A 27,409-nucleotide genomic window follows, 5' to 3' on the forward strand; every position below is an offset into this window, starting at 1 on the left:
ATGTCCCATGCACAAGGCCGGCAGGACAGTGTCAGCAGTAGGTCAGGGTGCCTTGGGGGGCACTGAACCGGTTGAACAAAGCAGTCAGGACTGGGAGGATGGAAGACTACATGCCCCAGAATGCAACGCGCCACCAGTCTGTCAGCTCACGGTGGCGCATTGCATCCTGGGGCCTGTAGTCTCCCACGAGCCCAGGCCTCGAAGGTAGGGAATTGTCGCCGGGCGCCATGTTATGCAAAGCAGGGGGCGGCACCTCGGCCGCTTGCCCTTGCCCCCAGCCGCACGGGGGCGGGGCGGGGCGGGCTGGCTCGGTCCCAGGCTGCTGCGCGGCCGCAGGGCGAGGGAGGCTGAGGGCCGGGGCGCGCGATGCAGCGGGTGACGGTGGTGCTGGGGCACCTGGCGGCCAGGCCTGCCGGGGGGCCGGCGCTGCGGGCGGCTCCGTGCGGGGGGGTAGCGGCGGCGCCCGGCCGGGACGGGGAGCAGGGCGATGACGTGGTGGTGGTGCACGGGCTGCGGACCCCCATCGCCAAAGCCAAGCGGGGCGGCTTCAAGGTAACCCCGGGGGTGGAGGCTGGGGGCCCAGCCCCTACGGGCGCATTGGCTGGGGGGGGCCTGAGGGGGGGTGCGCTGGGGGAGCCCTGAGGGGAGGAGAGGCTGGGGAGGGACCTGAGGGGGGGTGCGCTGGGGGGGAGCCCTGAGGGGAGGAGGGGCTGAGGGGGGGTGCGCTGGGGGGGGGGAGCCCTGACTCGGGGGTGTGTGCTGGGGGAGCCCTGAGGGAGGGGGTGAGCGCTGGGGGGGGAGCCCTGAGGGGAGGAGGGGCTGGGGGAGCCCGGGGGGAGCCCTGAGGGGAGGAGAGGCTTGGGGGGAACCCTGGGGGGGGACCTGAGGGGAGGAGAGGGTGGGGGGGAGCCTTGAGGGGGTGTGTACTGTCAGAGCCCTGAGGGGAGGAGAGGCTGGGGGGGAACCCTGGGGGGGGGAGCCCAGAGGGGCTGGGGGGGACCTGAGGGGAGGAGGGGCTGGGGGGGCAGAGGGAATGTGCACTGGGGGAGCCACTTGGAGTTGGTGTATCCTGGTCCATGGGGAGCTTGCTTCTGATGATGAGCTTTGGAGAGGTTTGGTGGGTTGTTTGAAGGCCAGAAGATGGGGTTCCGGAAAGATTTCTTTCGGGATGGAGTCGCCGTAGAGTATGGATTGTAATTGCTTGATGATACCCTCTGTGGGTTCCAGTGTGGGGTGGCAGATGACAATTAGAGGTGTGCAGGTGGAAGGGGTTTTATTTCTGTACCGAAGCAGGTTCTCTCTGGATATTTGGGTGCCCGTTCAGTGGTGCGATCTACTTCTCTGGTGGCATGGCCGTGTTTGGTGAAGGTGGTTTTGAGTGTGTTAAGGTGTGTATCACGGACTTTCTCCTCGGAACATATTTTGTGGTATCTGAGTGCCTGGCTGTAGATAACAGTTTTCTTGGTGCGTTTGGAGTGGTTACTGGATTTATGAAGTTAGGTGTGATGATCTGTGGGTTTCTTGTACATCTCTACCTTGATATAACGCTGTCCTCTGGAGCCAAAAAATCTTACCGCATTGTAGGTGAAACCACGTTACATTGAACTTGCTTTGATCCACCGTTGTGTGCAGCCCCCCTCCCCCCCGTTATATCGGGGTAGAGGTGTATATAGTTGTCTGTAAGGTTCCAGTGTTGAAGCTGATTGTGGTGTTCAGGAAGTTGATGCTAGTCTGGGAATGTTCCAGGGAGAGTTTAATGGATAGGTGGCTGCTGCTGAAGTACATGCCTCAATACAGAAATAACACCCCCCATCTGACAGCACACCTCTCTTTGCTTGAAAGTTTCTCTCTCTCACTAACAGAAGTTTGTCCAATAAAAGATATTACCTCACCCACCGTGTCTCCCTAATATCCTGGGACCCACATGGCTACAACAACACTGCATACTTCACAGGATGTGCCATTTTTCCTTTCAGGATACTACTCCTGATGAGCTGCTCTCTGCTGTTATGACAGCTGTCCTTACGGATGTCAATCTGAGTCCTGAGAAAGTGGGAGATATCTGTGTTGGTAAGTGAGTCCTCTTCATCCCGAGTGAGTCCTCTTCCAGTCTCGGGCCTCTCTCTGAAAACAAGAGTGCCTTTTGTGACCAGTGGATGCCATCTATGCAGAGCTCTGAAATCAGTATGCTATTAACACTACACTAGAATAGTATTAGCTTAATCTCCAGTGCGTCCTCTGCTGGGAGGCTGTTTCCTCTTCTATCAGGGTTATGGACTCTGATTTAAGAGTTCTTCTAAAACACTGACTCTGGTGATCTTAATATGCTCAAGTGTCTACAGAGTGTTAAATAGCCAGGGTAAAGGAAATGCAGCTAATCAGTTGGAATTAATGTCTTTGCATGCAGGCAATGTGCTGCAACCTGGAGCTGGGGCTTTCACTGCAAGAGTTGCCCAATTTCTAAGGTAAATTTTCTTCCTCCTTGAGTGAGACTCCTTTTGTTGTGTTCTCTGGCACCGATTTCTCCTGGGTACTGAGAGAAAAGGGGAGATGTGATTCTTGAACTCTTCCAAAGCTAATGTCCCCATATCTTTAAACTAGAAGTTAAACCTTGACTTGCAGTTCAAAGTCACTACTTATTTTGTATCTTCTCACACGTTTCAGACTGGGAGGATCAAGCTCTACTGCACAATATATTGTTAGCTTTTAATATATTCTCTTACATGTAGTTACCAATTTCTAACAAAACTAGCAAAAATGAGATAGAAAAATAATTTTGGAAGGCAAGAAGGAAATTGGTAACGGTCTGAATAGCCTTGCACCCCTAGAGGTGAATTCAGGTTGGGTTGGTAGTAACTAAGCCATTACTGCACAAATGATGTTTAGTGGCTCTTGTGAAATAATTTGTTGGCTCTGCCCAATACCTCGTGAATCATTGTCTCAGTTTCTTGCACCAGCACAACTGGCAATGATAGCAGAGAGGTTAAGGACTGAATTCTCTTCTCATTCCTAGTGGGGTTCAGTGGATGTCAGGGTTGTCATTGGTGCAGTGTGACTAAACAGATTTTATTCTACAGGGACTTATTGTACCTGCTGCTGTTTGTACCACAAAACAGATCACTGAGTAGTCTAAAGGTCTTTTCTACACTACACAGTCGGGTTTTGTCAACAAAACAGTGGAGGTGTACACACTGCAATGTGCCTCCCGCTGATTTAACTCTCTTGCTACACCAACATAATAAAACCATCTCAACGAGTGGCATAGAACTTTTTGTGACCAAGTGAGAGCAACACAGTGTCAGTGTAGAAACTGCACTTGCTTATGATACCCTAAGTGGCCTCCAGTTGGTATCCCACAATGCCCATCATGAGCACTCTGGTCAGTAATTTGAATTCCACTGCCCTGCAGCCAGGTACACAGGCATGTGCCCCTCCCCATTTAAAGCCCCAGGAATTTTTGAAATTCTGCTTTCTGTTAGCTCGGTGTGGACAGTTCACATAACATCTTTCAAGCTGGCAATGCCGATGTTCCACAGCAAACACGCTCCTGTCTGGAGTACACTGGAGTTGTTGGGTCTGTGAGGAGAGAAGGCTGTGCAGTCACAGCTCCAATCCAGCCATAGGAACTTTGACATCTACGAGCAGATTGCTCATGGCATAGAGGAGCAGGGGCACAAAAGGGACATGCAGCAGTGCCGTGCTAAGATCAAGGAGCTGAGGCAGGCATACCGGAAGGCAAGGGAGGCCAACAGTCTCTTTGGTGTGGCACCAAATGCATGCCGCTTCTACAAGGAGCTGCATACCGTCCTCGGCAGTGACCCCCCCCCTCTACCACCGAGACCCCTGTGGATACTTCAGGGGGACTAGAAGCAGCAGCCAACAGAGTCAACCCCGAGGATGAAGTGATGGACGAGGAGGTAGAGTTGGAGGAGGATGTGGGACAGGAAACAGGGACATCCGGCGGTGTGGCAAACAGGACCTATTTTTGACTCCGGAGCGGTCTAGCCAGTCCCAGCGCTCTGGCTTACCTGAAGCGGGAAAGGGGGAACTTTGGTAAGTACTCGTTTTGTTTTGATTCTACACAGTTACATGAGGTAGAAGTGTCCTTTATTTTGTTACATGGTGCACATGGGAGAAGGGATAGAAATTAACAACACTAGATACTGTTTTCATCTGCTTGTTATTCCCCATGCAGCTACACAGTGGGGATCCTGCAAAAAGTTTCTTAATGCACACCGGGATCACCTGGGAGTCCTCCATAGAGGTCTCTAGGAAACTTTCCCGAAGGTACTCTGCAATCCTCCGCCAAATGTTCCTTGGCAGAGCTGCTTTGTTTCCTCCCTCCATTGTAGGAAACTTTGCCGTGCCAGTCAGCAGTTACTTCTGCAGGAACCAAAGCAGCACACAGGCGAGCAGCGTTTGGACTCAGTCTGAAACCGCACACATGCAGGAGATGCCCCTTGCATCCTTGGTTACCCTCGGTAGTGAGATATCAGCTTCAATCACCCACCCACTGGCACTGGAAAACGGTGCCAGTATTCAGAATAGTGTCCCTAGGTGCTTGTACTGGTCCCCTTCTGAAACCATCCAGACCCTTTGTCTCATTCTGCATCGTCTCCATCTGAGCCAACTTATTATGTTTAGTGCTCCAGCCATGTTGTGTGCTTGCCAAGGGGAAGCGATAAAGTGTATGTAACTTTTACGATTCAAGATTGTGAGAGCACACACAAACTGACTGTGTATTTCTTTTGCTTCTGCAGAGGTGCCCTTTAGGACCAGCTCTTACGGACCAGTGTAGCGCCTCCATCAGACAAGCAGGCGAACAAGGAGTAAGGAGGACATGTTTTTGGAAGTGCTGCAATCGTCAGATCTTGCAGATAGCGAGCACAGAGTGTAGAGAGAGACAGTAAATGAGAAACTAGAAATGGATACCCAGGAGAGGAGGCAGGGCAGGAACGGATAATAGAGGGTCAAAGGAGCAGATGATAAAGCTCACAGAGGAGCAAACAGATGCTCAGGTCTCTGATTGTGCTACAGTTGAAACATATCCGTGCTAGAGTCCCCCAGCTACCCATACAGAACTGCATTCCATGCCCTCCACAAACTCCCCATACACATTCCTCTCATGTCTCTGGCCCTTGCACTCCACCCCTAGGGACATGTTCCATAATGACAGCTGGAGTTATACGCAGCTATGGGATCCTCATTTCAGAGAGTGCTGCTCAGTGTCATGTCTCCTGTAAGAAATGTAAATCTGTGTATTGCTGTTTAATAAAAACTTAGTCTTACAAGGCAGTGATTCTTTATTTGTGTCCTACACGCAGTGGTTGCAGCAGAAATTCATACACATTGGCAGTTGGCACATTTGCAGACTACAGTTGAAATTCAGGCAGCAAACATTACAAGGGTCATTCAAGGTGGCAAGTAAACAATGCCTGGCTGAACGCTTTACAGAAAGATACATTACTGGGGCGCACTGTCAAAATGCTACTTCAAAGCCTCCCTGATTTGAATAGCCCCCCTGTTGAGTCCTTCTAATAGCCATGGTGTCTGACTGCTCAAAATCAACTGCCACGTGATCCACAAATGGAGCATTGAGGTGGGGAAACTTTTCTCCTTTGGCTTCACAAATATTATGCAGAGCAGAGTAGGCTGCTATGACCATGGGAATATTTTTCTCATTGAGGTCTAAACTGCCAAAAAGACAATGGAGCGACCCTTTCATCTGTCAAACACACATTCTATGGTCATTCTGCACCTGCTGAGCCTGTTGTTGAAGCAAACCTTGCTGCTGGGAAGATTTCCGGTGTAAAGCTTCACGAGCCACGGGAGTAAGGGCGAGGCTGGGTCTCCTAGGATCACTATGGGCATTTAAACATCCCTTATTGGAATCTTCTGGTCTGGAAAGAAAGTCCCTGCATGCAGCTTTCTATACAGACCAGTGTTCCTGAAGATGTGTGTGTCATGCACTTTCCCAGGCCACCCTATATTGATGTCAGTGAAATGCCCACAGTGATCCACAAGCGCCTGCAATATCATAGAGAAGTAGCCCTTTCTATTGATGTAGTCCATTTGAAAATGGTCTGGGCAGGGGCAGCTCCAGGCACAGCACGCCAAGCTGCGGGGTGTGCTCTGCTGGCGCCGCGAGGGCAGCAGGCAGGCTGCCCTCCACGGCTTGCCTGCGGAGGGTCCGCTGGTCCTGCGGCTTTGGAGGACCGTCCGCAGGCAAGCCGCGGAAGGCGGCCTGCCTGCCGTGCTTGGGGCGGCAAAATTCCTAAAGCCGCCCCTGGGTCTGGGGCCACAATTGGGATATGCATGCCATCGATCACCCCACCTCAGTCATCCTGCACATTGCCCAGAGTCACAGTCCTTCATAGCAGAAGGTGATTAGTGGTCCTGCACACTTGTATTGCTGCAACCCCCACAGTGGACTTCCTAACCCCAAACTGATTCACGACTGACTGGTAGCAGTCTGGAGTTGCCAGTTTCCACACAGGGATTGCCACATGCTTTTCTAGCTTGAGGGCAGCTCTCATTTTAGTGTCTGTGCACCACAGGGCAGGAGTGAGCCCTGTGCACAGTTCAAGGAAGGTGGCTTTGCACATCCTAAAGTTCTACAGCCACTGCTTGTCATCCCATACCTGCATCACAATCCAGTCCCACCAGTGGGTGCTTGGTTCCTGAGCCCAGTATCGATGGTCCACTGTGCAGCTGCTCCGTGAATGCCAGTATCAATCCTGAATTGTTTCTTTCCATGGCACACAGCGGGGGAGGTGCAACGAATTCCTGTTCAGATTTGCAGCTCATGAAATACTGCAGGATCAGTTGCGTTGTGTTTGTAACGCTCATCACAAGACTGGAGAGCTGTGCAAGGAGTCATGCTTTCAGGCAGAAATGGCGGGTGCAAAGTTTATAGAGGCATTTGAAAAACAGTGTGATACATATTCGGAATCTGATGGGATTTAGAAAACTGCATCATGGAGCTGTGAGCCCACCCCCATGATGCACTATAATCCATTCCCAGAAATCCAAGTGGCAGACGGTGGCAATTTGCACAGTGGATAGTTACTCACAGTGCACTGCTCTCCCTGTCATGCTACAGCACCAACAGTGGACAGGCTTCGCTGAAAGAAGGAGCGTTGTGTGAACATGCAGAAATGATGTAATTACAGTGGTTTATGATCGTTGACGTAATTTAAGTCAGTTTAACTCTGTAGTGTAGCCATGGCCTTAGAGCAGTCTGACAAAACGTATGTCTGTTGTGTTAGAATTGATTGAGTTAAAGATAATTTAAGAGATTAGTTTCCTCTTTAAATTGTTATTGCTTTGGTATGTGGTGTCTTTCACTCTGTGCCTTATCAATTGTGTCTTCTGTTCTAGTGGCATTCCAGAGACTGTACCCTTATCATGTGTTAACAGACAATGTTCCTCTGGGTTGCAAGCTGTGATCAATATAGCTGGTAAGCATGTAAGGAGCATTATGGGCAGTCAGACAATCAGAATTTTCCTTTATTGATGGTGATTTAGACTGCTGGAGCCAGACTCTGAAATAATTATTTCAACCCTAATTCTCTCTTCCCTATGAATTTCTTGTACTTTTGAGTCTGAATGAATATAGCCTTTAGGTCTGGAAGAAACTTTCTGGGAAGATCAAATAATTCTACTCTGTAGAAATGTTAGTTAAAGGAACTCAATATAGTCATAACAATCCTTTCTGAAAATGATCATCTGTCCTTGAAAAAGAGCGAGCTACCTTATTCCAAGAAAATATGATCCTCTGAGTAACAAGATACTGAACAAATATTTACTGCTAAGTGTTGGTAAAAATGTTTACACAGTACTTTTGTTGCAGGTGGCATCAGAAATGGGTCTTATGACATTGGTTTGGCCTGTGGGTAAGAATATTTCTATATAGACATTTACTCCTGTAGTCTTCTTGATAGTGTTTCGCCTTCTATAACATCTCTCATATGAGAATCTCAAAGTGCTCTCCAAATAAACTACAGAGTTCCCTTGAGGTAGGCATTATCCCCGTGTTACAGATGGGTGAATAGAGTCTCTGAGATTAAGGTCTGGACTTTTTTTAAATGACTAGTGATTTTGGGTGCCTCAAAGGAGGTGTTTTAAAGTGGCCTGACTCTTTCAGAAGTTTTGAGAACCCACCCCCTGAAAACCAGGCTCATTTAAGGTGTGTCAAGCAGGGCACTCAGTGTACCTAGTTTCTCTTGAAAATGTAGGCCACAGTGTCACAACAAGGCAGTGAGTAATCTGAGAATGGAACCCAAGAGCCGAGTGCTAGTTAGTCATCCAACCTTTACAAGCCTTTTTTAAAGAATTGGTTTGTTAGGCCCCTCTGGTGCCCTGCCATCGTGTACGCTTTTTGTGTCTGGAGATCTAAGGGCCTGAAAAAATGCCATCTGTGATTGGCTTTTTATAAGCCTCTGGTCAGCTTATGTTGATCTCAGATCCCAGTTGTCTCATATATAGAAATGAACATCTCATCTGTGCTAGTCACTGATGTTCCACAGGAGTGTAACAGATATTTCTTTGTGCACTGCTATAAATGCATTTGAATTAATACATGGTGCTTCTTCTCTTAGTGCTGGTGACTTTACTGGAACAGTGAGTGGGATGAAATGTACTAATGCTGTACAGAGTAATGAAATCATGAGCTGGGACATAACACACTTCAAAAGAATCTGAATTATACAGAAGCAAAATCTTTTAGATTAAAGTAGTGGGTGTGCGTTTACCTCTGAAGTTTCCAATCTGGCTTGGGTTACTAACCTAAATCAGTAGGGAGATCACTTTGTAGCCTTCAATGACAATCTGTTACCCTATCATTGCTCTTATAATTCAGCATCATTGAAAATCTCAGTTTAAGCAAAGATTTATGAGAGTTAGGGTATGTCTGCAGAGTAGCTGGGTGGCGTAATTCTCAACAAAATTGGAATAACAGACTTGGTGGGGTAACTCTTATGGCTGGAGCACAGTCATGGATAGGTATAAACTGTTCAGGAAGGACGGGCGTGGAAGAAAAGGTGGAGGAGTTCCACTGTATGCAAGAAAACGATATGATTGCTCAAAGCTCCAGTATGAGAAAAGCCTGTTGAGAGTCTTTGGGTTAAGTTTAGAGGCGAGAGCAACAAGTTTGTCGTGGTGGGCGTCCGTTAAAGCCCACCAGACCAGGAGGAGGAGGTAGACCAGGCTTTCTTCTGACAACTAACAGAAGTTTCCAGATCACAGGCCCTGGTTCTCATGGGGGACTTCAACCACCCAGACATGTACTGGGAGAGCAATACAGCAGTGCGTAATTCTCACATCAGGAAGACATACATGTACTAGCTTTGCTCGAGCTAGTGCACTAAAAATAGCTCAGTGGCAATGGCAGCTCAGGCTAGCTGCCCAACGAATAGAGTCCCACTGGACCGCCTAGGTATAGCCTAAGCGCCTGCCTGTGCTGCCGTGGCCACACCACTAGTTTTTAGGCGCTAATTTGAGCCAAACTAGTGTGTGGATGTCTGCTTGAGCTGAGAATTGCACCCCTTGGCTGCTGTGTAGATGTACCCTCAGATAAGAGAACTAGTCACTACCTTTCTTAGGACTGCTGTGAAGTAACACATCTGTCTGATGGATGTGTGCATAGCAAGTGGCATGTACCAGGAACATTCAAATTCATTTCTGTTAACGTGCTTGTTCCAGGAAGTCTTTCAACAGTAACCCACTGAGTTGATGCAATTTAAAGGCCCTGGATGGCTCATGGCACTGGATCCAGCCCTTTCACCTCCTGATCCACAAGTTGTTGGGCTCAGTGCAGGCAGGAGTCACTGGGTGAAATTCTCCAGCCTGTGTTATGCAGGAGGTCAGGCTGGATGATCACAATGGTCCCTTCACATCTTGTGTTTAGTAACTTTATGGATTTTAATGAACAAATGTTAAACAAAACAGCGTTTATGTGCTGATCCATTTACGTAACCAGACACTACCTGTGGCAGTATTCCCCTCCCACTTGTCTCCCTTTACCTTAATCATGCTCAGTTGTTGTCGTTCACTCTAATTTAGGGCCTGAGTTTTGCCATCCTTACTCTGAATAGTTTCAGTGGTGTCAATTTAAGTAAGGAATAAGGTACTACTCAGAGTAAAGGTGCAGGATCAGACCTCTAAATTGTAGGCTCCTTGGGGTGAGGCTTGTTTTCCTGCTTGCCTGATGGTGGTATATAAATAATGTGGCTGGAAAATAGATACATGGATGGTATAGGATATAAAAACAAACCCTTATCCCATCTTAGGACTCACGGCTTGATTTAAATTTACATTAACTTATTAGTATAATAAATGGCTTCATAATCATACAATAGATGTTTTCATTTCTTAATCTCTTATAGGACAAAGGCTGCAGCGTCTGATCTCTTTGTTGGATAGTAATCCTTTCTTGTTCATGTTGTGCAATAGAAGACAAATGGCACCACTCACATGAAGTCTCTCTGTAGTAGTTTCCTTAGCACTTGCCCTGTTAGGCTCCTAGCCAGTTTTTTTTAAGCTGCAGCTCTTGCATTTTTATTGCTTTTGTTTATATTTTACCAGTGGAAACTCTTGCCTAGAAACGTTTGCTTTCCCATTATGTTTACTGCAGAGAAAGGTCTCCCAGAACGACCAGTAACTCTCCTTCCCATGCTGGAAAATACTAGAAATGAATTGACACTAATATTCTGCCCTAGAAAAATAACAGGCAGCTTATTCTGTAGGGAGGTGGTTTTACTGCTTTACATTTATGTTGCTGATTGAAACCAGAGTGAGGCACAGGTCAGGTACCAGTTGCTTCTGCAGTATGATATATAAGGTTTTTATTAGGATTCTGAGCTTTTGACTGCTAATTTTGACTGCTAATTTGCATGATTTCTTCTAAGGCAAACTAGTAGTAAATTCTAACTTTTCTTCTTCCTGTTCAGAGTGGAAACAATGTCCCTCAGAAACGTAGGCAACCCTGGAGATGTTAGCTCACGTATGATGGACAATAGTAAAGCCAGAGATTGCCTTATTCCTATGGGGTAAGTATTATTTTCCTTCCTAGAACTTAGTGATTTTCTTGACTGTGTATCTCATAAGACAGTGTTTTGTTATATTTAAAAATGCACCAAACTCACTCTCTTTAATGGTTGACCTTTAGATCCGCTACTGAAGTCTGTGCACTTCAGCGTTACCTGTGGTTATGGTAGAAGATTAATTGTATAAGGACTGGTAGTTATCCAGACCTTTTGAAAGCAGTCTTCGTTGTCTTACAGTAAAGATCAATGGCTTAATTAGCAGGAGTAGGAGAACATTTTTAGTGTTTCTAGAAGTTTTGCTGCATTTCACAAACACTCAAGTTTCTATTGCTTTCCATTGTGGAAATGCAGCCAGAATCACATTAGAGGCTATCTCTGCACTCCCCTTCCCCCTAAGGGCTAGGTGTGGGGCCTTTGCATCTCTCCCAGCCCCTCTTCATTTGGAGAACAAGTGAGCGGATTTGCAATGTGACGTAATTCTGTCATCTGGTACTGCAGAACACTAAGCCCAAGGAGGGCTCAGTCAACTTGAGAGTAGAGCTTGTACTCTTCCTTCTCTGCTTGTCTTTGATGGCAAATGGAATTTTAATAAACTTCTGTCTCGGTGGATTAATACCAGTGGTATTTTTTTCCCAGAATGACCTCAGAAAATGTGGCAGAAAGGTTCGGCATTTCCCGAAAGAAGCAAGATGACTTTGCCATGGCTTCTCAGCAAAAGTAAATACATGGGTTTTATTTGTGCGCCAAGGAAATAAAAATTAATGCTTAATTTCTATAGAGAAAACTTTCCTGTTTCCCATTAACAGTTTTTGTGTTATCCTGTGGTAAAGGTTTAAAATGTAACATTTCAAATAACAGCAATGTAGTGAGGTATAAATAGGCGACAGCTAAGAAAACGAGGATCCTGGTGGAGGTGGGGGTAGCTGTGACTCCTGAACTGTAATGGGAGTCACATGACTAAACCCCCTTCTTAGCATATGCACAACATGCCTGAGTCGGCACGTGACAAGGATTCATCACCAAATTTGGTCTGCTGGTTGGATCGTTAGCTTCCCTGGCTGAGGCCGGGTACTGACAGGGAGTGCAACATGAATGCTGATCCATGCCCCCCGCTAAGCCCACTGTGTACATATCGCTAGAAAACTTAGTCTAGAGTGTTTAGAGTATCTGTAGTTGAGATCAGGCTTCCTATATTTCCCACCACCCAGATGGGTCACAGCTTTCATGATTTCTGTGAAACCCAAAATACGGTTGAATGTGCTTATACTGGCTTTAGCTAGATAGCTTGAGATCCCCTTGGACTGAAGTCGAATGCTGTGGTAGAAGGAGGCTTTTCTGGAAGGGAAAGTGTGGGTGAAGACACTAAAAATGTCACTTCTAGAGAAGCCCTAAACTTGTGAGTGTAGCTGGCAGTCATTGCTGTGGGTGTTTTGCTTCATATGAGCCCAGTACAAACTCTGGTAACCTATCCTTTCCTTCGATTAAATTATTGCAAAACTAAATTGATTGATTTCCTGGTGACAATAGAACTGTTCTGATAGATAATCCGTTGCTGACTATGGATTATCTGCAACAATTGGCACCAAGGAGTCAAATTAAATTACAGTAATAGTCTAATCCAGTGGTTTTCAAACTTTTTTCTGGGGACCCAGTTGAAAAAAATTGATGATGATGCCCACGACCCAACGGAGCTCGGGATGAGAGGCTTGGGGTGTGGGAGGGGCTCAGGGCTGGGGCAGAGGGTTTGGGTGCAGGGGTAAGGGCTGCAGGGTAGGGACAGGAATGAGGGGTTCAGGATGTGGGAGGGGGCTCTGGGCTGGGGGTTGCGGTGTGGGAGGGGGTCAGGGCTCTGGTCTGGGGATGCAGGCTCGGGTGGGGCTGGGGATGAGGGGTTTGGGTGCAGGAGGGGCTCTGGGTTTTGGGGAGGCTGGAGCAGGGGGTTGCGATGTGGGAGGGTGTCAGGGCTCTGGGCTGGGGGTCAGGGTCTGGGGTGAGGCCAGGGATGAAGGGTTTGGGGTGCAGGAGGGGGTCAGGGCTCTGGGCTGGGGGTGCGGGGTCTGGGATGAGGCCAGGGATGAAGAGTTTGGGGTGCACGGAAGGGGTTCTGGGTTTGGGGAGGCTCAGGCCTGGGGCAGGAGACCGGAGCGTGGAGTTGGGGCACGGACTTACCTCCGGTGGCTCCTGGTCAGCGGAGGCAGGCTTCCTGCCTGTCCTGGCACCGCGGACTGCGCTGCGCCCTGGAAGCAGCCAGTAGTAGGTTTGGCTCCTAGGTGGAGGCGTGCAAGCAGCTCCGAGTGGCTCTCACCCGCAGGCACTGCCCTTCCCCTCAGCTCCCATTGGCCAGAAACCGGCCAATGGGAGTGCAGAGCTAGTGCTTGGGACAGTGGCAGCGCGCAGAGCCCCGTGGCCCCCCTGCTTAGAAGCCAGACCTGCTGCTGGTTGCTTCCAGGGCGCAGCGCAGTGTTGGAACAGGTAGGCACTAGCCTGCCTTAGATGCACAGCACTGCTGACGGGACTTTTAACATTCAGGTCGGCGGTGCTGACCAGAGGCGCTGGGGTCCCTGGGTGCTGAACAAGGCGACCCAGTGCCTTATGTGGGTCACGACCTGAACTTTGAAAAACACAGATCTAATCAGGTGTTGCCTGGTCCAACTATTTATGTAATTTAGGAAGCCACTGCACAGGCTAACCTTTAGATTTTGGCCCTGCTGCTAGAAAATTTGGTGTGGTAACTTTTCTTATTGATATTGGACCAGTAACACACAAAGGTATGTGTACACACTCATCCCCGCTAGCAGGAGAAGGGGGTGCTGCTCTGTCCTTGGTCTTGGGGTATCTGCGACTGTACTGGCTTATCCTTCAGCATTTCACTCTTCTCTTTCACTTTCCTGAACCATTACATTTGTTCAAGCATCAATTCACTTTTTGAATGAAAGTTTGAAGTGGTGGGGTTGTATTTGAGCAACTCTTAATAGTCACCTATTCAGTAGATGGTTCTCTTCTCTGACCCATAGGAATAGGAGCATGTGCTGGTGGAGGTGCCATTTCTTAAATCAGATGTCCAGTAGGGGTCCTTAAACCCTTTGTACTTTTTGAAACAGAGTATTGCATCGTAGTGTCAAAATCAAATTCCAGTTTGGTTAATTGCATTCAGCCCCTCGTAAACAGGACCAGTAATTTTAGTTGAATACAGTATTTTTATTTTCTGTCCCAGACTTAGTGTTTCTCTGGGCTGAAATAGCTGCCACACTCCACTCCACCTGCATTTTGGTGCTAGGTGAAGCAGGGCTGCCCAGAGGATTCAGGGGGCCTGGGGCAAAGCAATTTCGGGGGCCCCTTCCATAAAAAAAAGTTGCAATACTATAGAACACTATATTCTCGTGGGGGCCCCTGCAGGGCCTGGGGCAAATTGCCCCACTTCCCCCCCCCCCCCCCGGGCGGCCCTGAGGTGAAGTGATTCTGGTGTATGTAGTTTGATGAATTATGTAACATGCTGTGGAATACTTCTGGGATGAATTAGATATTTAAATGTTAGAGCATTGTGCCAATAGATTGCAACACCCCAGCATAAAGTTCAACTTCTCTTTATTGGAAGGCAGACGGGGGTGGGAGAAACTTCATGCATTCTGTGGTAACTAGCAGGAAAAGTAACTGTTGTCATGCTGCTTAGCTTGCTGAGCCTGTACTTAAACTCTTAAAGAATGAACGAGTCCAACCGTATGTTTTTGTTTTGACATTTTTGAAATATTTTGATTTTAGGTTTGAAGTGACCTTTTGGTTCAAAATTTCCTTTAATTTTTATTTAAATAATTAAAAGAGTGAGTGAGTGTGTGTGTGTGTGTGTGTGAGAGAGAGAGAGAGAGAATTGCCAGAGAACCAAAAAATCCATTATTCACCCAGCTCTAGTGATAGCAGGGGTAGAACCTGGCTCTTCCTGCTTCAAAAACATGGCCTTCTACCACTGATGCTAAAGGAGAATTTTCATTATGTTATCAGCATAGGGCCCATTGCGCACAGTTGTGCAGTTTTATTTCCATTTGTTAAAGAACAACACTACACATACTCTACTATTTTTAAGCAATGAATGATGCATCTGTAAACCAATTCCTTCATCATTTATGTTGGCATTAATTAGCTCTGGTGATTTTAGAAGCATTTGGTACAGTCCTACTCCAGATTTTTAACCATTCATGCATTCTATACTAACAGAGCTGCGAGAGCTCAGCAGATGGGATTGTTTAAAAATGAAATCATTCCAGTGAGGACTACTGTTAAGGATGACCAGGGCAATCAGAAGACTATCACTGTGGTTCAAGATGAAGGGATCAGACCTAGTACAACTCTGGAAGGCTTGGCAAAACTGAAGCCTGCCTTCAAGGAAAATGGCTCCACTACAGCTGGTAAGCACTCTCCACCTGTGACTAGTTATTTTTGAATCAGTGTGTTCTGTTGGCATTCAGTGTTAGCCATTTTGTTATCCTCCCAGTCCCACCTGCATTACTGGTAACTAAACATGCCCAGGCAAAGGTGATATTGTCAGTGAAATATCTCCCAACAGGTAACTCCAGTCAGGTCAGCGATGGAGCTGCTGCAGTTCTACTGGCAAAACGCTCTAAAGCAGCACAGATGGGGCTTCCAGTCCTAGGGGTGTTAAAATCTTATGCTGTGGTTGGAGTCCCACCCGACATCATGGGCATAGGGCCAGCCTATGCCATTCCAGTAGCTTTGGAGAAGGCTGGTAAGGTAGCGTGTTTTTTGTTCTGTTATACAGTGAGAAACAAAATGGGGTCCTGTGTCCATGAGTAGGGGTCCTAAGTGCTGCAGTATTACAAATCCTAATGTGATCTCGGTCACTTCAGCTCATGGTGTTATTTAGCAGCAGTGGGAATACTGATTCATTCTATTCAGAATCTTAGAAGAAATCCTGCCTAGGATTACTGTAAGATTCTATTCACACGCATTACAAAATATAAATAATCATTTTGTTTGTATGTGCTCAGAAACTTGCATTGAATCCTTTTTACAGTTCCAGCAAAGCGTTAATAAGTGTAATACATGATTTGGTGCTTCTCTCATCTTAATGTGGGTGAGACACTCCAGTCTGAAATCACATGCCTGTAAATTAATCTCATTATTAATGAATACTCTTAATTAAATAGGCCAGTTCAAAATGGCAGCTATTTATATTATGTAAATAACCATAGTATTTTACATGTTTTATCCATGGAATTTGAGCTGTTTCTATAATTCCTTTCATACTCCAGGAATCTCACAGAATGAGTTTGGATACAGCTGTTGCAGAAGCTAGGCAAATTTAACAGCCGTTCTTTTGCTCTCACGTCCTCTCTGAAAATATCCTAAGATCTTTAACCTCTACAAGGGTTGGGTGGAAGGGAATTTTGTTTATATCTTATCCAAAAGTCTAGTAGTGATACTTAAATCATTATGCATAATTTTAAATTTTATGGCGTTTGATATCTAACTATGCTGCAATTATCCATATGTCGGCTCATTCCTGTGAGGGGGAAGTGGAAATGTTTCATTGAAAGCCTTCTATTTAGGAATATTTTCTTTCAGACACTATTTTTTCATTTATTAAATCTCCTTCTAATGTCTGGTCTCTCTCTAACACACAGGTTTGACTGTGAATGATATTGATATATATGAAATTAATGAAGCCTTTGCTAGTCAGGTGAGACTGCCCATCTTGTTTAATTTTGGATTTCTAGGCTGCTTGGTGGCCGAGCAGAATTTCATATTGGTTACAACTGTAAATGTGACAGATCTAGTAAGAGGGGTGTTTAATAAAAACCTAGATGGAATCTTCTGCTCTAGAAACCAAACTGAAGTGCGTTTAAAATCTCCCTAATTGTATTTTATGGCTTATTTTATAGAGGTGAATTTATAAATATATCAGTCTAGCTCAGTTTCCCATATGTCTTGGATACACAATGTAGTTCCAGTGTCTTTCATAGAGGTGCATGTAGGTGCTGAAGACAGACCTACCATCTTCACTCTCAGTATGCAATATAAATCATATAGGCTCAGTTATTTATTTTAAATACTTATTTGGAGTGGTAAATCTGAATGCCATGCTTTCCCTTGGATTATATATTTTGAGCTAAATTCATCTCTTGTGTAAATCCACTGAAGGCAACAGACTTACACTATGGATGCATCTAGCCAGTTGTGTTACGTGAAGCTTTGCAATTGTATCCAAATGCAAGGTGCCTAATACTAAGATTGGTAAACTTGAGTGCTTGCAATTAAATGAGGATATTGATATTACAGGCATCACAGAAATTTGGTGGAATGATGATAATTATTGGGACATGGTAAAACCAGGGTATAGCAATCACAGTATAGGTCATATTGGTGGGGGAATGGCAGTATATGTGAAAGAAAACATATAGACTAAAAACAAATAGACTAAAAATCTTAAATGAATCAAAGAGTACCATAAAATCTGTATGGATAGAAATCTCATGCTTGAATAATAAGTGTATAGCAGTAGGAATATATTACCAACCTGACTGGCATGATGATGGTGATTGTGAAGAGCTCAGGGAGATTAGAGTGGCTTGAAAAACAGAAAATCTAATAATAATGGGGGATTTCAACTATCCCCATATCGACTGGGCACATGTCACCTCAGAATGGGTTGCAGAGATAAAATTTCTATATACCGTTAATGACTGCTTCTTGGAGCAGCTAGTCCTGGAACGCATAAGGGGAGAGGCAATTCTTGATTTAGTCCTAAGTGCTGCACAGGATCTGGTCCAAGAGGTAAATATAGCTGAATCGTTTGGTAAAAGTAACCGTAATGTAATTCACTTAACATCCTTGTAGGGTGGAAAATACCCCAAAAAACCAACCATAATAACATTTAACTTCAAAAAGGGGAACTACTCAAAAATGAGGACACTAGTTAAATGAAAATTAAAAGGAACAGTCACAGGAGTGAAGTGCCCGCAAGCTGCATGGAAACTTTTTAAAAACACCAGAATAGAGGCTCAAATTACATATATACCACAACTAAAAGTAAAACACTAACTGGTCAAAAAATGCCACCCTGGATAAACAGCAGAGTTAGAGAGGCAGTTAGAGACAAAAAGACATCTTTTATTAATTGGAAGACAAATTCTTCTGAACATAAACTCTGGCAAGTCAAGTGTAAAAGTATAATGAGACAGGCCAAAAAAGAATTTGAAGAGCAATTAGCAAAAGACACAAAAACTAACAACAAATTTGTTTTAAGCACATCAGAAGCAGGAAGCCTGTGACAAAATCAGTGGGGCCACTATATGATTTAGGTGCCAACGGAACATCCAGGTAGACAAGGCTGTTGCAGAGGATGTGAGGGAGATTCCCACACCTGAACCATTCTTTTTAGGTGACAGATCTGAGGAACTGTCCCAGATTAAGTTGTCAGGAGAGGTGGTTTTGGAACAAATTGATAAATTGAACAGTAATAAATCACCAGACCCAGGTGGTATTCACCAAAGAGTTCTGAAGGAACTCAAATATGAAACTGCAGAACTACTAAATGTGCAATGTAACCTATCATTTAAATCAGCCTCTGTATCAGATGATTGCAGGATAGCTAATGAAACTGATTTTTTTTAAAAAAGGCTTGAGAGGTGATCCTGGCAATTACAGGCCAGTAAACCTAATTTCAATACCAGGCAAATTGGTTGACACTGTAGTAAAGGACAGAATTATTAGACATACAGATAAACACAATTTGTTGGGGAAGAGTCAGCCTGGCTTTTGTAAAGGGAAATCATGCCTCTCTAATCTATTAGAATTCTTTGAGGAGGTCAACAAATGTGAACAAGGATGATCCAATGGATATAGTATACTTAGACTTTCAGAAAGTCCCTCACCAAAGGTTCTTCAGCAAAGTATAGGCAGTCATGGGATAAGAGGGAAGGTCCTCTCATGGATCAGTAACTGGCTAAAAGATAGGAAACAAAGGGTCGGAATAAATGATCAGTTTTCAGAATGAAGAGAGGTAAATAGCAGTGTCCCCCTGGGATCTGTATTAGGACCAGTGCTGTTCACCATATTTATAAATGATCTGGAAAAGGGGGGTGAACTGTGAGGTGGCAAAATTTGCAGATGATACAAAGCTACTCAAGATAGTTAAGTCTAAATCCAACTGCAAAGAGTTACAAAGGGATCTAACAAAACTGAGTGACTGGGCAACAAAATGACAGATGAAATTCAATGTTAATAAATGCAAAGTAATGCACACTGGAAAACATAATCCCAACTATATAAACAAAATGATGGGGTCTAAATTAGCTGTTACCACTCACACAAGAGATCTTGGAGTAATCATGGATAGTTCTCTGAAAACATCCACTCAATGTGGATGTCAAAAAAGCTAGCAGAATGTTAGGAACTATTAGAAAAGGGATTGATAAGAAGACACACAATATCATAATGCTACTACTTAAATCCATGGTATGCCCAATCCTTGAATACTACGTGCAGTTCGGGTGGCCCCATCTCAAAAAAGATATATTAGAATCGGAAAAAGTACAGAGAAGGGCAGCAGAAATGTTTAGGGGAATGGATCAGCTTCCATATGAGGAGAGATTAAAAAGACTGGGACTACTCAGCTTAGAAAAGAGATGACTAGCAGGGGATATGATTGAGGTCTATAAAATCATTAATGGTGTGGAGCAAGTGAACAAAGTGTTATTTACCCCTTCACATAACACAAGAACCGGGGGACCTGATGAAATAAATAGGCAGCAGGTTTAAAACAAAGAAAAGGAAGTAATTCTTCACACAAGGCACAGTCAACCTGTGGAATTCGTTATCAGGGGATGTTGTGAAGGTCAAAAGTGTAACTAGGTTCAAGAAAGAGTTAGGTTCAAGGAGCATCGGTCAATCAATGGCTATTAGCCACGATGGTCAGGGATGCAACCTCATGCTGTGAATGGCCATAAACCTCTGACTGCCAGAAGCTGGGGCTGGACACCAGGGGTGGATCATTCAATACACTGCCCTGTTCTGCTCATTCCCTCTGAAGCATCTGGCATTGGACACTGTCAGAAGACAGGATACTGGGCTATCTGGACCATTGGTCTGATCCGGTATGGCCATTCTTATGTTAATCCAGGTTGTTCCCCATTATGGGATACATGCTGAGAACTGACACACGTGATTAATTTCACAAGGACATGCTTGATATGTCTTTCTAGGTTGTGTATTGTGTTGAGAAACTCGGGATCCCAAAGGAGAAGGTCAACCCCCTTGGAGGAGCTATAGCATTGGGGCACCCGCTAGGCTGTACTGGGGCTCGTCAAGTTGTCACTTTGCTCAACGAACTGAAGCGAAGGGGAAAACGGTGAGCATTTAAAATAATGTGGTAAATAGTTGTTTCTGTAAAGTATCTACAAGGTAATGGTCAAACTCGTGATGTCCCTTCCTTAAAATGGAGTGTTCATGTTTCTACCATAGCCTGGAGGATAGTAGGAGATGGCAGGCTATTAACTGCTAAACAAGATGAGTAAGAGCAACTCAGGTGTCTTCAAACAGAGTAGAGAAACTTAGTTTCCTGGTGGATTTACACACAGCTTATTTCCCCACAAATTCTGATGGATAGCATGAGAGTTTGAGTACACCTGGAGTAGATCATAGCTGAGCTTCCTGAAGAGTAGTGGAGGGAGGCAGTGTGGTGGTTTTCTTGGGGCAGTATTGTGAGCTGATCCCATCCCTTCGTATCAGAGGGTGAGTTTCTCCCTCAACATGACCTCAATCAAAGCAGAGTCCTAAAGCTCACCCCTTCTATAACCCATGTCCCCCCTATTAATTTATCTGCTTTGATGGCTGAGGGGCACAGTTCATAAAGTGTGTCACTCCCAGGAGAGTGGGTATATCTGTGATGCCATGGGGCATGTAAGAGTTGGCTGAGGAGAATCTTGTACAAGGAATGCCTCTTTCCCACTTCAGGGAAACAGGCACCAGAGACTGTTCCTGAATTAGAATCTTGGTGTTTCTAAGCCACCCTTCAGGTTTGTGGGCAGTATAAATTAACTTTATTCATTGATTTTTTTTCAGGCAATCTAGAACCAGAGTTATTGTTTCTAACCACACACTAACTTGTTTTGTTCCAGAGCGTATGGTGTTGTATCCATGTGCATTGGAACTGGTATGGGAGCTGCAGCAGTATTTGAATACCCAGGGAAGTGAATTCCATTGTACAAGAGAAGCACAGCATCTGAATCTTCATTCTCCAATGATAATGAATAATTTGCACTGTAAAAATGCAAGTGGGTTCAGGAATTTTTGTTTAATGGATCTTGTTTACTGATTTTAGGCACAAATGTCTGAAGGGTATAAATTTATGTGCACTGTGTCCTGAAATACCTTGGGGTGGGAGGAAACGAGCTTGGTGGCTGCTTCACAGCTAAGGTGCCCAAATGCCAGGGGATATAGGGGAGCTCAGTTCAGCCAGTTTTGATCTTAAAAATAGAGGCCCCAATTCATATGCATGTGAATAATCCCACTGGATTCAATGGTACTTGTATGTAAAATTACTCGTGTGGAACCAAGGGATCAGGGCTATAATTCATAAAGATGAAGTTAATGTGGGTCTTGCTTTTTTTAAAGACGGATGTTAAGGTACAGTTGCCTACACAACTAAATGTTGACGCACATGGAGCAATTTTTCCAACACATTATATATGTAGATTTTTTACTTCCTAATGATAAAGTTTTTAAGGGATCATCCTGGGGTGATTGATTCAATCAATAGCAACAATGAAAAGGTTTGTTTTTTAAAGTGGTTACACCATGGTATTTCACCAACAGCCTGACTGATTACATTCAGGTTATAACTATCCTTTATGGCTCATCAATTGGTCCACATGCCCAGTGTGTGTGTGTGGTTTTTTTATTATTAAAAAAACTCCCATGTTTTTCTATTAAACAAATTTGGGCAGAGTAGATGGAATTGTATACAAGTTTATCCATTCATAAATAATATTTTTCTTGTAAATGAGAGTGATGAAATAAAAGGTAGAGAAGGGTTGGACAGGCTTCCAAAACTCGTAATTGTGAAATAAAAGCCGACCATTCCATCCTTAACTTTACAGCGTTTTTACTGAATTTTAGCTTGTTTTGTGACTTCTAAAAAAATCAGTCTTTTTTCTGAATTAACATTTAATACAAGCTCATTTTGTATCTCAGTACCCTAATATAGGACTGATTTTGGCACTTGTAACACTAAGTGAATATCAGTAGCATTCTCCATGAGTCAGTATAGTTTTATTACCAGTGTAAAGACATCCTTTTTGTATTGTACAACCATTTCCCTTATATACCATCTTCAGTAGCAGGCTATTGTACTCTGGTCACATTAGGCGTAGAGTTGGAGATAACCTTGAGACAGTTATTCTGGAAGGAATGGTGGCAGGTTATCATAGTAAGGGATGATCAGAAAGGAAATGGATGATGTGTGGCAGATCACTGGAAGGTTAGCTGCCAGAAGTTAATGATAGATTGTGAAGGCTTCCAAAAATTCTGCTATGATGTCACTGATACACAGACATGAATAAATGGATTTAGTTACTAGCTTCAAAAGACCATTTAAACTCCTAGTGCTAACTGTTTTAAAAGGAAATGCACTTATTGTCATCTGACATTACTTTAAAAATGTTTAAATCAGCAATGCAAGCTGAAAAGTTGTCCTGTTTCTTGGTTATGCACTTAACATAATTGTGTACTTGAATGTAATTGTTGTATTCGAAAAATAAGGATCAGTAATTAAAGGCCACCGTTAAAGATGGGCTGAATTTTTGATATTCTTTCCCCATTAATGGGGAAAAAACCCACTAAACTAAGAAGTGAGAGACTGAAATCAGAAGGACAGGGAGTCCTCCAGTTCCTATTTCTGGAAAAATTAGATTGCTTTGATTTAGATGAGTTACTACAGAGAGAATTCTTTCCTAGGTGTCTGGCTGGTGGTCTTGTTGACATACTCATGGTTCAACTGATCGCCATATTTTGGAAGGAATTTTCTTCCAGGTCAGATTGGCGGGGAGGGGTTTTCGCCGCCTTCTGCAGCATAAGGAAGGAGCCACTTTCTGGTTTAAACTAGAGTAAATGGTGGCTTCTCCATAACTTGAAGTCTTTAACTCATTAGTTGAGGACTTCAGTAGCTCAGCCAGAGGGTTATGGGTCTATTACAGTAGGGAGTGGGTGAGGTTCTGTGGCCTGTGATATGCAGGAGGTCAGACTAGATGATCACAATCATCCCTTCTGGCCTTAAAGTCTATGAGATGCCTCACTTCGCATGCCCACATTTGAAAATTCTGGCCCAGGCTTTTATGGATAAATGGGATTCTGATTGGTTGAACAAACCTGTCTGACACTTGCTAAAACTACTTCTATTTCTCCTCTTTGCCAACAAAGATTCCCCACAACTGCCTGCAAAATACTTTCATTGCAGGATGAGGGTGGGAAACTGTTATGCTCTCAGAAATGGGAATATCAGACTGACTTTCAGTTTTATTGGTACTACTGTAAACAGGAAAGTGTGAGTAGGTGGGAACCAAGGGAGGGTAAGAAAATGAAGTGGGATGGAATCCCCCTTCTGTAGTTGCAGGGATAGGGGGCCATGACCAACTCCCAGACACTTACTAGTTAAACGTTTAGGTTGATATTTTTTAAAGGTGCCTAAGGAATATAGATACCCAGCTCCCATTGACTTTCATATTACAAGGCACTGAAAGAAATTGAGGCACTCAGAATGATGGTCTTGTTCACTGTTTCTGACTCTAGTTTGTACCTAACTATTATAACGTGGAATTAACGGCTGACTTACTTTTAAACCAAGGAGCAAACTAAACAGTTACAGGAGCCTCCTTCACAGTTCTTTTAAAATTGCCCTGCTTTGTAAAAACAGGGCCCTGCTTTGTATCCATGGGCATATGCCAATAAAAGGTAACTAACACATACTACTTTGATTCAACACCTGTTGAATGGGATTTGTCCAATAGACAATTATCATAGTTCAGTAAAATTCTTTGTTATACATTACTTGGCATTTATTTTAAAACTACAATTTTTATTTAAATCTCAAGTACAAGAAAATATAGGCAATGTAGTTTAAATAGTGCCGTTCAGTATACATATGTAACTTCCAGTGACTTCAATAGCCAAGAATGACACCTAATCTATACTGTCTCTCTTATATTAAGCGGAGATCTTCATATTTCTCATCGTAAGATCCTCTGCCTCTGATCTGTAGTTTGCAGGGCTTTTCTCCCAGCATTCCAAAAACAGTCACTGTAGTTTCATATTCCACGTTACTCCTAAAATACAAAGGGAGAAGACAGTTCAGTTAGTTTGCCATTCTACTACATGCAAGAATATAGCACAGTTCTTTAAGGGGTCTGGGAGGGGAAGAATGACGCTGTCCTCTGACATGTATTGTGCTTGCCAGCTATCTGATACTGCAGAAGTGAACTTTGCTTTCCTTATGGGAATAGTGAGTTTTGACTACTGTTGCCTGGCCCAGTTTCATGTACCCTTACATCGTGTGTAGTAACTGGGTACCAGTATGCTTTTTAACAGTGTCTTACCTAATGGTGTGTATGATGTTGAATGTGTTAATGTGGTGGTTGGAAGGAAAGCTTCAATATTCCTTTTGTTGTGTAGTTACATTTTTATAAATCTCTAAATGACAAGTATTATTGTGATGGTAGGGAATGACGCTGAGCTGTCTCCAGGTGACAGTCACTGTCCTATGGAAAAGGCAAGAAGTTAGATGAGAAAATTTTCCCATTGGTTCTAATAGGGCAGGCGGCAGTCAACTGAATCCTAGCTTTAGGCAAACATTTACAGTAAGTGTAGTTTTGGTTGACTTGTAGCTTGTGGTAAGTGTGAATTCTAGATCTAGAGCGGGGTCGGCAACCTTCGGCATGTGGCCCATCAGTGTAGTCCGCTGGCAGACCAGGAGACATTTAGCTTACATTGACCGTCCGCAGGCACGGCCTCCCGCAGCTCCCCGTGGCCACAGTTCGCTGTTCCTGGCCAGTTCAGCATGTAGAGGCAGTGTGGTAAGCTTCTTAGTGTGACTTCACAGAATACTATACTGAACAGCAAGGGTTCAGCTTTCCTGAGCACTTGTTGGACACCATAGGTAGGATATGAGCCCTATGATAAGGATTTTAAAATCTAAGGCGACAACCAGAGGCCTCTCATATTGTCCATGCACAGCAGTTTGTAGCACCAGCACAGAAACAATAGCTCAGCGGGGTGCCTCTGAACTCTAATGATAAATTCATGGTAATATTTACAAAACATTGCCTGGGGTTTGTGTGAAAAAGCATGTACCTTGATTTGGGCATTTATTGTACTGTGACTGTGCGTGCATGCTGTGGGAATGTATAGGCAAATGGGAAATAAGATGTCTAAATCCCATTTGTCCAGATACATGCAGGAACTGCGCAGTAAAGCCATATTAAAATGCATGCCCATGTGTAAATGGGCCTCTATTGACTGAATATGTCTCAATAATTCAGCTACATAATGGCTGATCATTTTAGAGGAAAAAAATGGTTCTTGGATTATCAGAAGAGCAAAACCACTTTTGTTCTCTGACCCTCACAGACAATGCTGTGATGCAAAGAACTGGGCAGCTGTTTGGTGGAGGCACACACTAGGGTAACAGTTAATTTCTGTTTTAATTACTCCTTGCACCGTAGCAGTCTGCAAGGCCATTCTTAGTCAACTCCGAAGACAGTAAAACTTCTGTTCTCTTACTGTACCTTGCGGTAAAACTGATTTTTAAAGTTGCTTTGGTGGGTAAGCTGGCTTCATGTGCCTCAAGAATTCCATGAGTGGGGCAGATGGAAAATATTTCCATGTTGTTACGCTGTTCCTGTTGGTCTGCAGCAAAGAATGAAAATATCAATTGACATGATATAAGAGTCTTCAGTGTTGTGTATAACGCAGTATTCATATAAGTAAACAATACATCTCCTGACTTGCCAATGAAAAATTGTCTGGTATTGTCAAGTGCATTTCACAAGTCTACATTTTCATTGGCAGGGCAAGCTGGGCTGGTGGCAGTTGTAAATGTCAAAATAAAATGGTCTAGTCCTGCGCCAACTGAAGTAAATGGGCATTTTGCCATTAACCTCATTAGAAGCAAGCGCCGGCTGAAGTCAATGGGAGTTGCTGGTGCTCACTTCCTCTTAGGATCAGGCCTTAAGTTAGAAAAGAAAGATTAATAAATATGGTGGGTCTGATTCTATTCTCTGGTGTACATCTGAAGTAATTACTGAAGTCAGTGAAGAAACACTGGAGTAAAAAACAGTGAGATCAGAACCTGACCTGATTCTTACTGAAAGATTGTCGTCATGTTGTATGTATTGACTAGATGTGCGTACTTGTCGTACTAAAACAGAACACTAAAACAAGCGTTAGCCTCTTAGAACAAAGGGAATCTATTGCACAGGCTTAGTACCCAGTAAAGCAGTCCAGTAACTTCTGCATCTGCTCCTGTTTAACAGAAAGACATCTTCTGTCCTAGTTTGGTCTACAAAGCAGGTCTCAAAATCAACTGTCTCACAAGAGAGCTCCAGTATTGGAACAGTAAGGTATGCAGTCACTGGCACGAGCTGGAAGAATACGAGAGGGAGAGAGTTAAAAACCACCACCAACATTCCATATCTTTGTCCAAAAAGAAATGAGCATTATTTTGGGCAAGCCTACACTTAAAACAGTGCATTGGCACAGTGGTGCTACTGTACTGCTTTAATGAAGACACTTTAAGCTGCCAGGAGAGAGCTCGCCTATTAGCAGAATTAATCCACCTCCTGGGAGATTGTAGCTATGTTGGCGGGAGAAGCTCTTCCGCTGACATAATGCTGTCTACAAGGGGGATTAGGTTGCTATAACTACGTTGCTCAGTGATGTAGATTTTTCATACCCCTGAATGACGTAGTGTAGACCAGACCTTAGTTTCTCAGATGCTGGCTTAAGCAAGAGAAGAGATATATTACAGATTACACTCTACAGTTAGTAAAGTGTGCTGTGTTGCTTTTTCAGGGAGGTTTTCAGAATGGCCATTGTATGTCCTCAGCAAGGTAATATTCATTGTACATTCTGGTTAACTTCTGAGTGTTGTATGAAGATTTCACTCTAGTTTCCCTTCCTTCTTTAGAGCTGTATCTGATACATTGTTGCAAATTTGTTTTTTACACAGGTTGCCTAGAGTTATCCTTATGTTGTCCATATCTTAGATACTACAGTGAGGAAAACCCTAGACGTACCTTGAATGAAAAAATTCTGCACAGCACTGAACTGCTTAAGGTCTATATTTTTTATAGCTTTCAGTC

The 27,409-nt window shown here is 44.2% G+C and overlaps 2 protein-coding genes across 4 annotated transcripts in view; one reads left to right on the forward strand and one right to left on the reverse strand.

Annotated features, from left to right (window-relative positions):
* Positions 1-334: 334 nt before the first annotated feature.
* On the forward strand, positions 335-21,960 carry ACAA1 (acetyl-CoA acyltransferase 1). The gene is made up of 12 exons (XM_045003474.1): positions 335-552; positions 1,977-2,070; positions 2,408-2,465; positions 7,381-7,460; positions 7,853-7,895; positions 10,950-11,048; positions 11,682-11,762; positions 15,255-15,445; positions 15,604-15,783; positions 16,682-16,737; positions 20,261-20,406; positions 21,176-21,960. The coding sequence occupies exons 1-12, from the start codon at positions 367-369 to the stop codon at positions 21,249-21,251; spliced, it is 1,290 nt and encodes a 429-aa protein (XP_044859409.1). The 5' UTR covers positions 335-366; the 3' UTR covers positions 21,252-21,960.
* A 319-nt stretch (positions 21,961-22,279) lies between these two features.
* Positions 22,280-27,409, reverse strand: part of DLEC1 (DLEC1 cilia and flagella associated protein) — a 71,949-nt gene continuing 66,819 nt past the window's right edge. For all 3 annotated transcript variants that reach the window (XM_045003473.1, XM_045003472.1, XM_045003471.1), the window contains 3 exons: positions 26,536-26,689; positions 25,835-25,955; positions 22,280-24,376 (listed from right to left, as the gene is read on the reverse strand). In XM_045003473.1, coding sequence (XP_044859408.1) covers positions 24,253-24,376; positions 25,835-25,955; positions 26,536-26,689 — 399 coding nt within the window. In that variant the 3' untranslated portion in view covers positions 22,280-24,252. The remainder of the gene's footprint in view (positions 24,377-25,834; positions 25,956-26,535; positions 26,690-27,409) is intronic.

This window comes from Mauremys mutica, chromosome 2 (genome assembly GCF_020497125.1).
Source record: "Mauremys mutica isolate MM-2020 ecotype Southern chromosome 2, ASM2049712v1, whole genome shotgun sequence".
Lineage (NCBI taxonomy): Eukaryota > Metazoa > Chordata > Testudines > Geoemydidae > Mauremys > Mauremys mutica.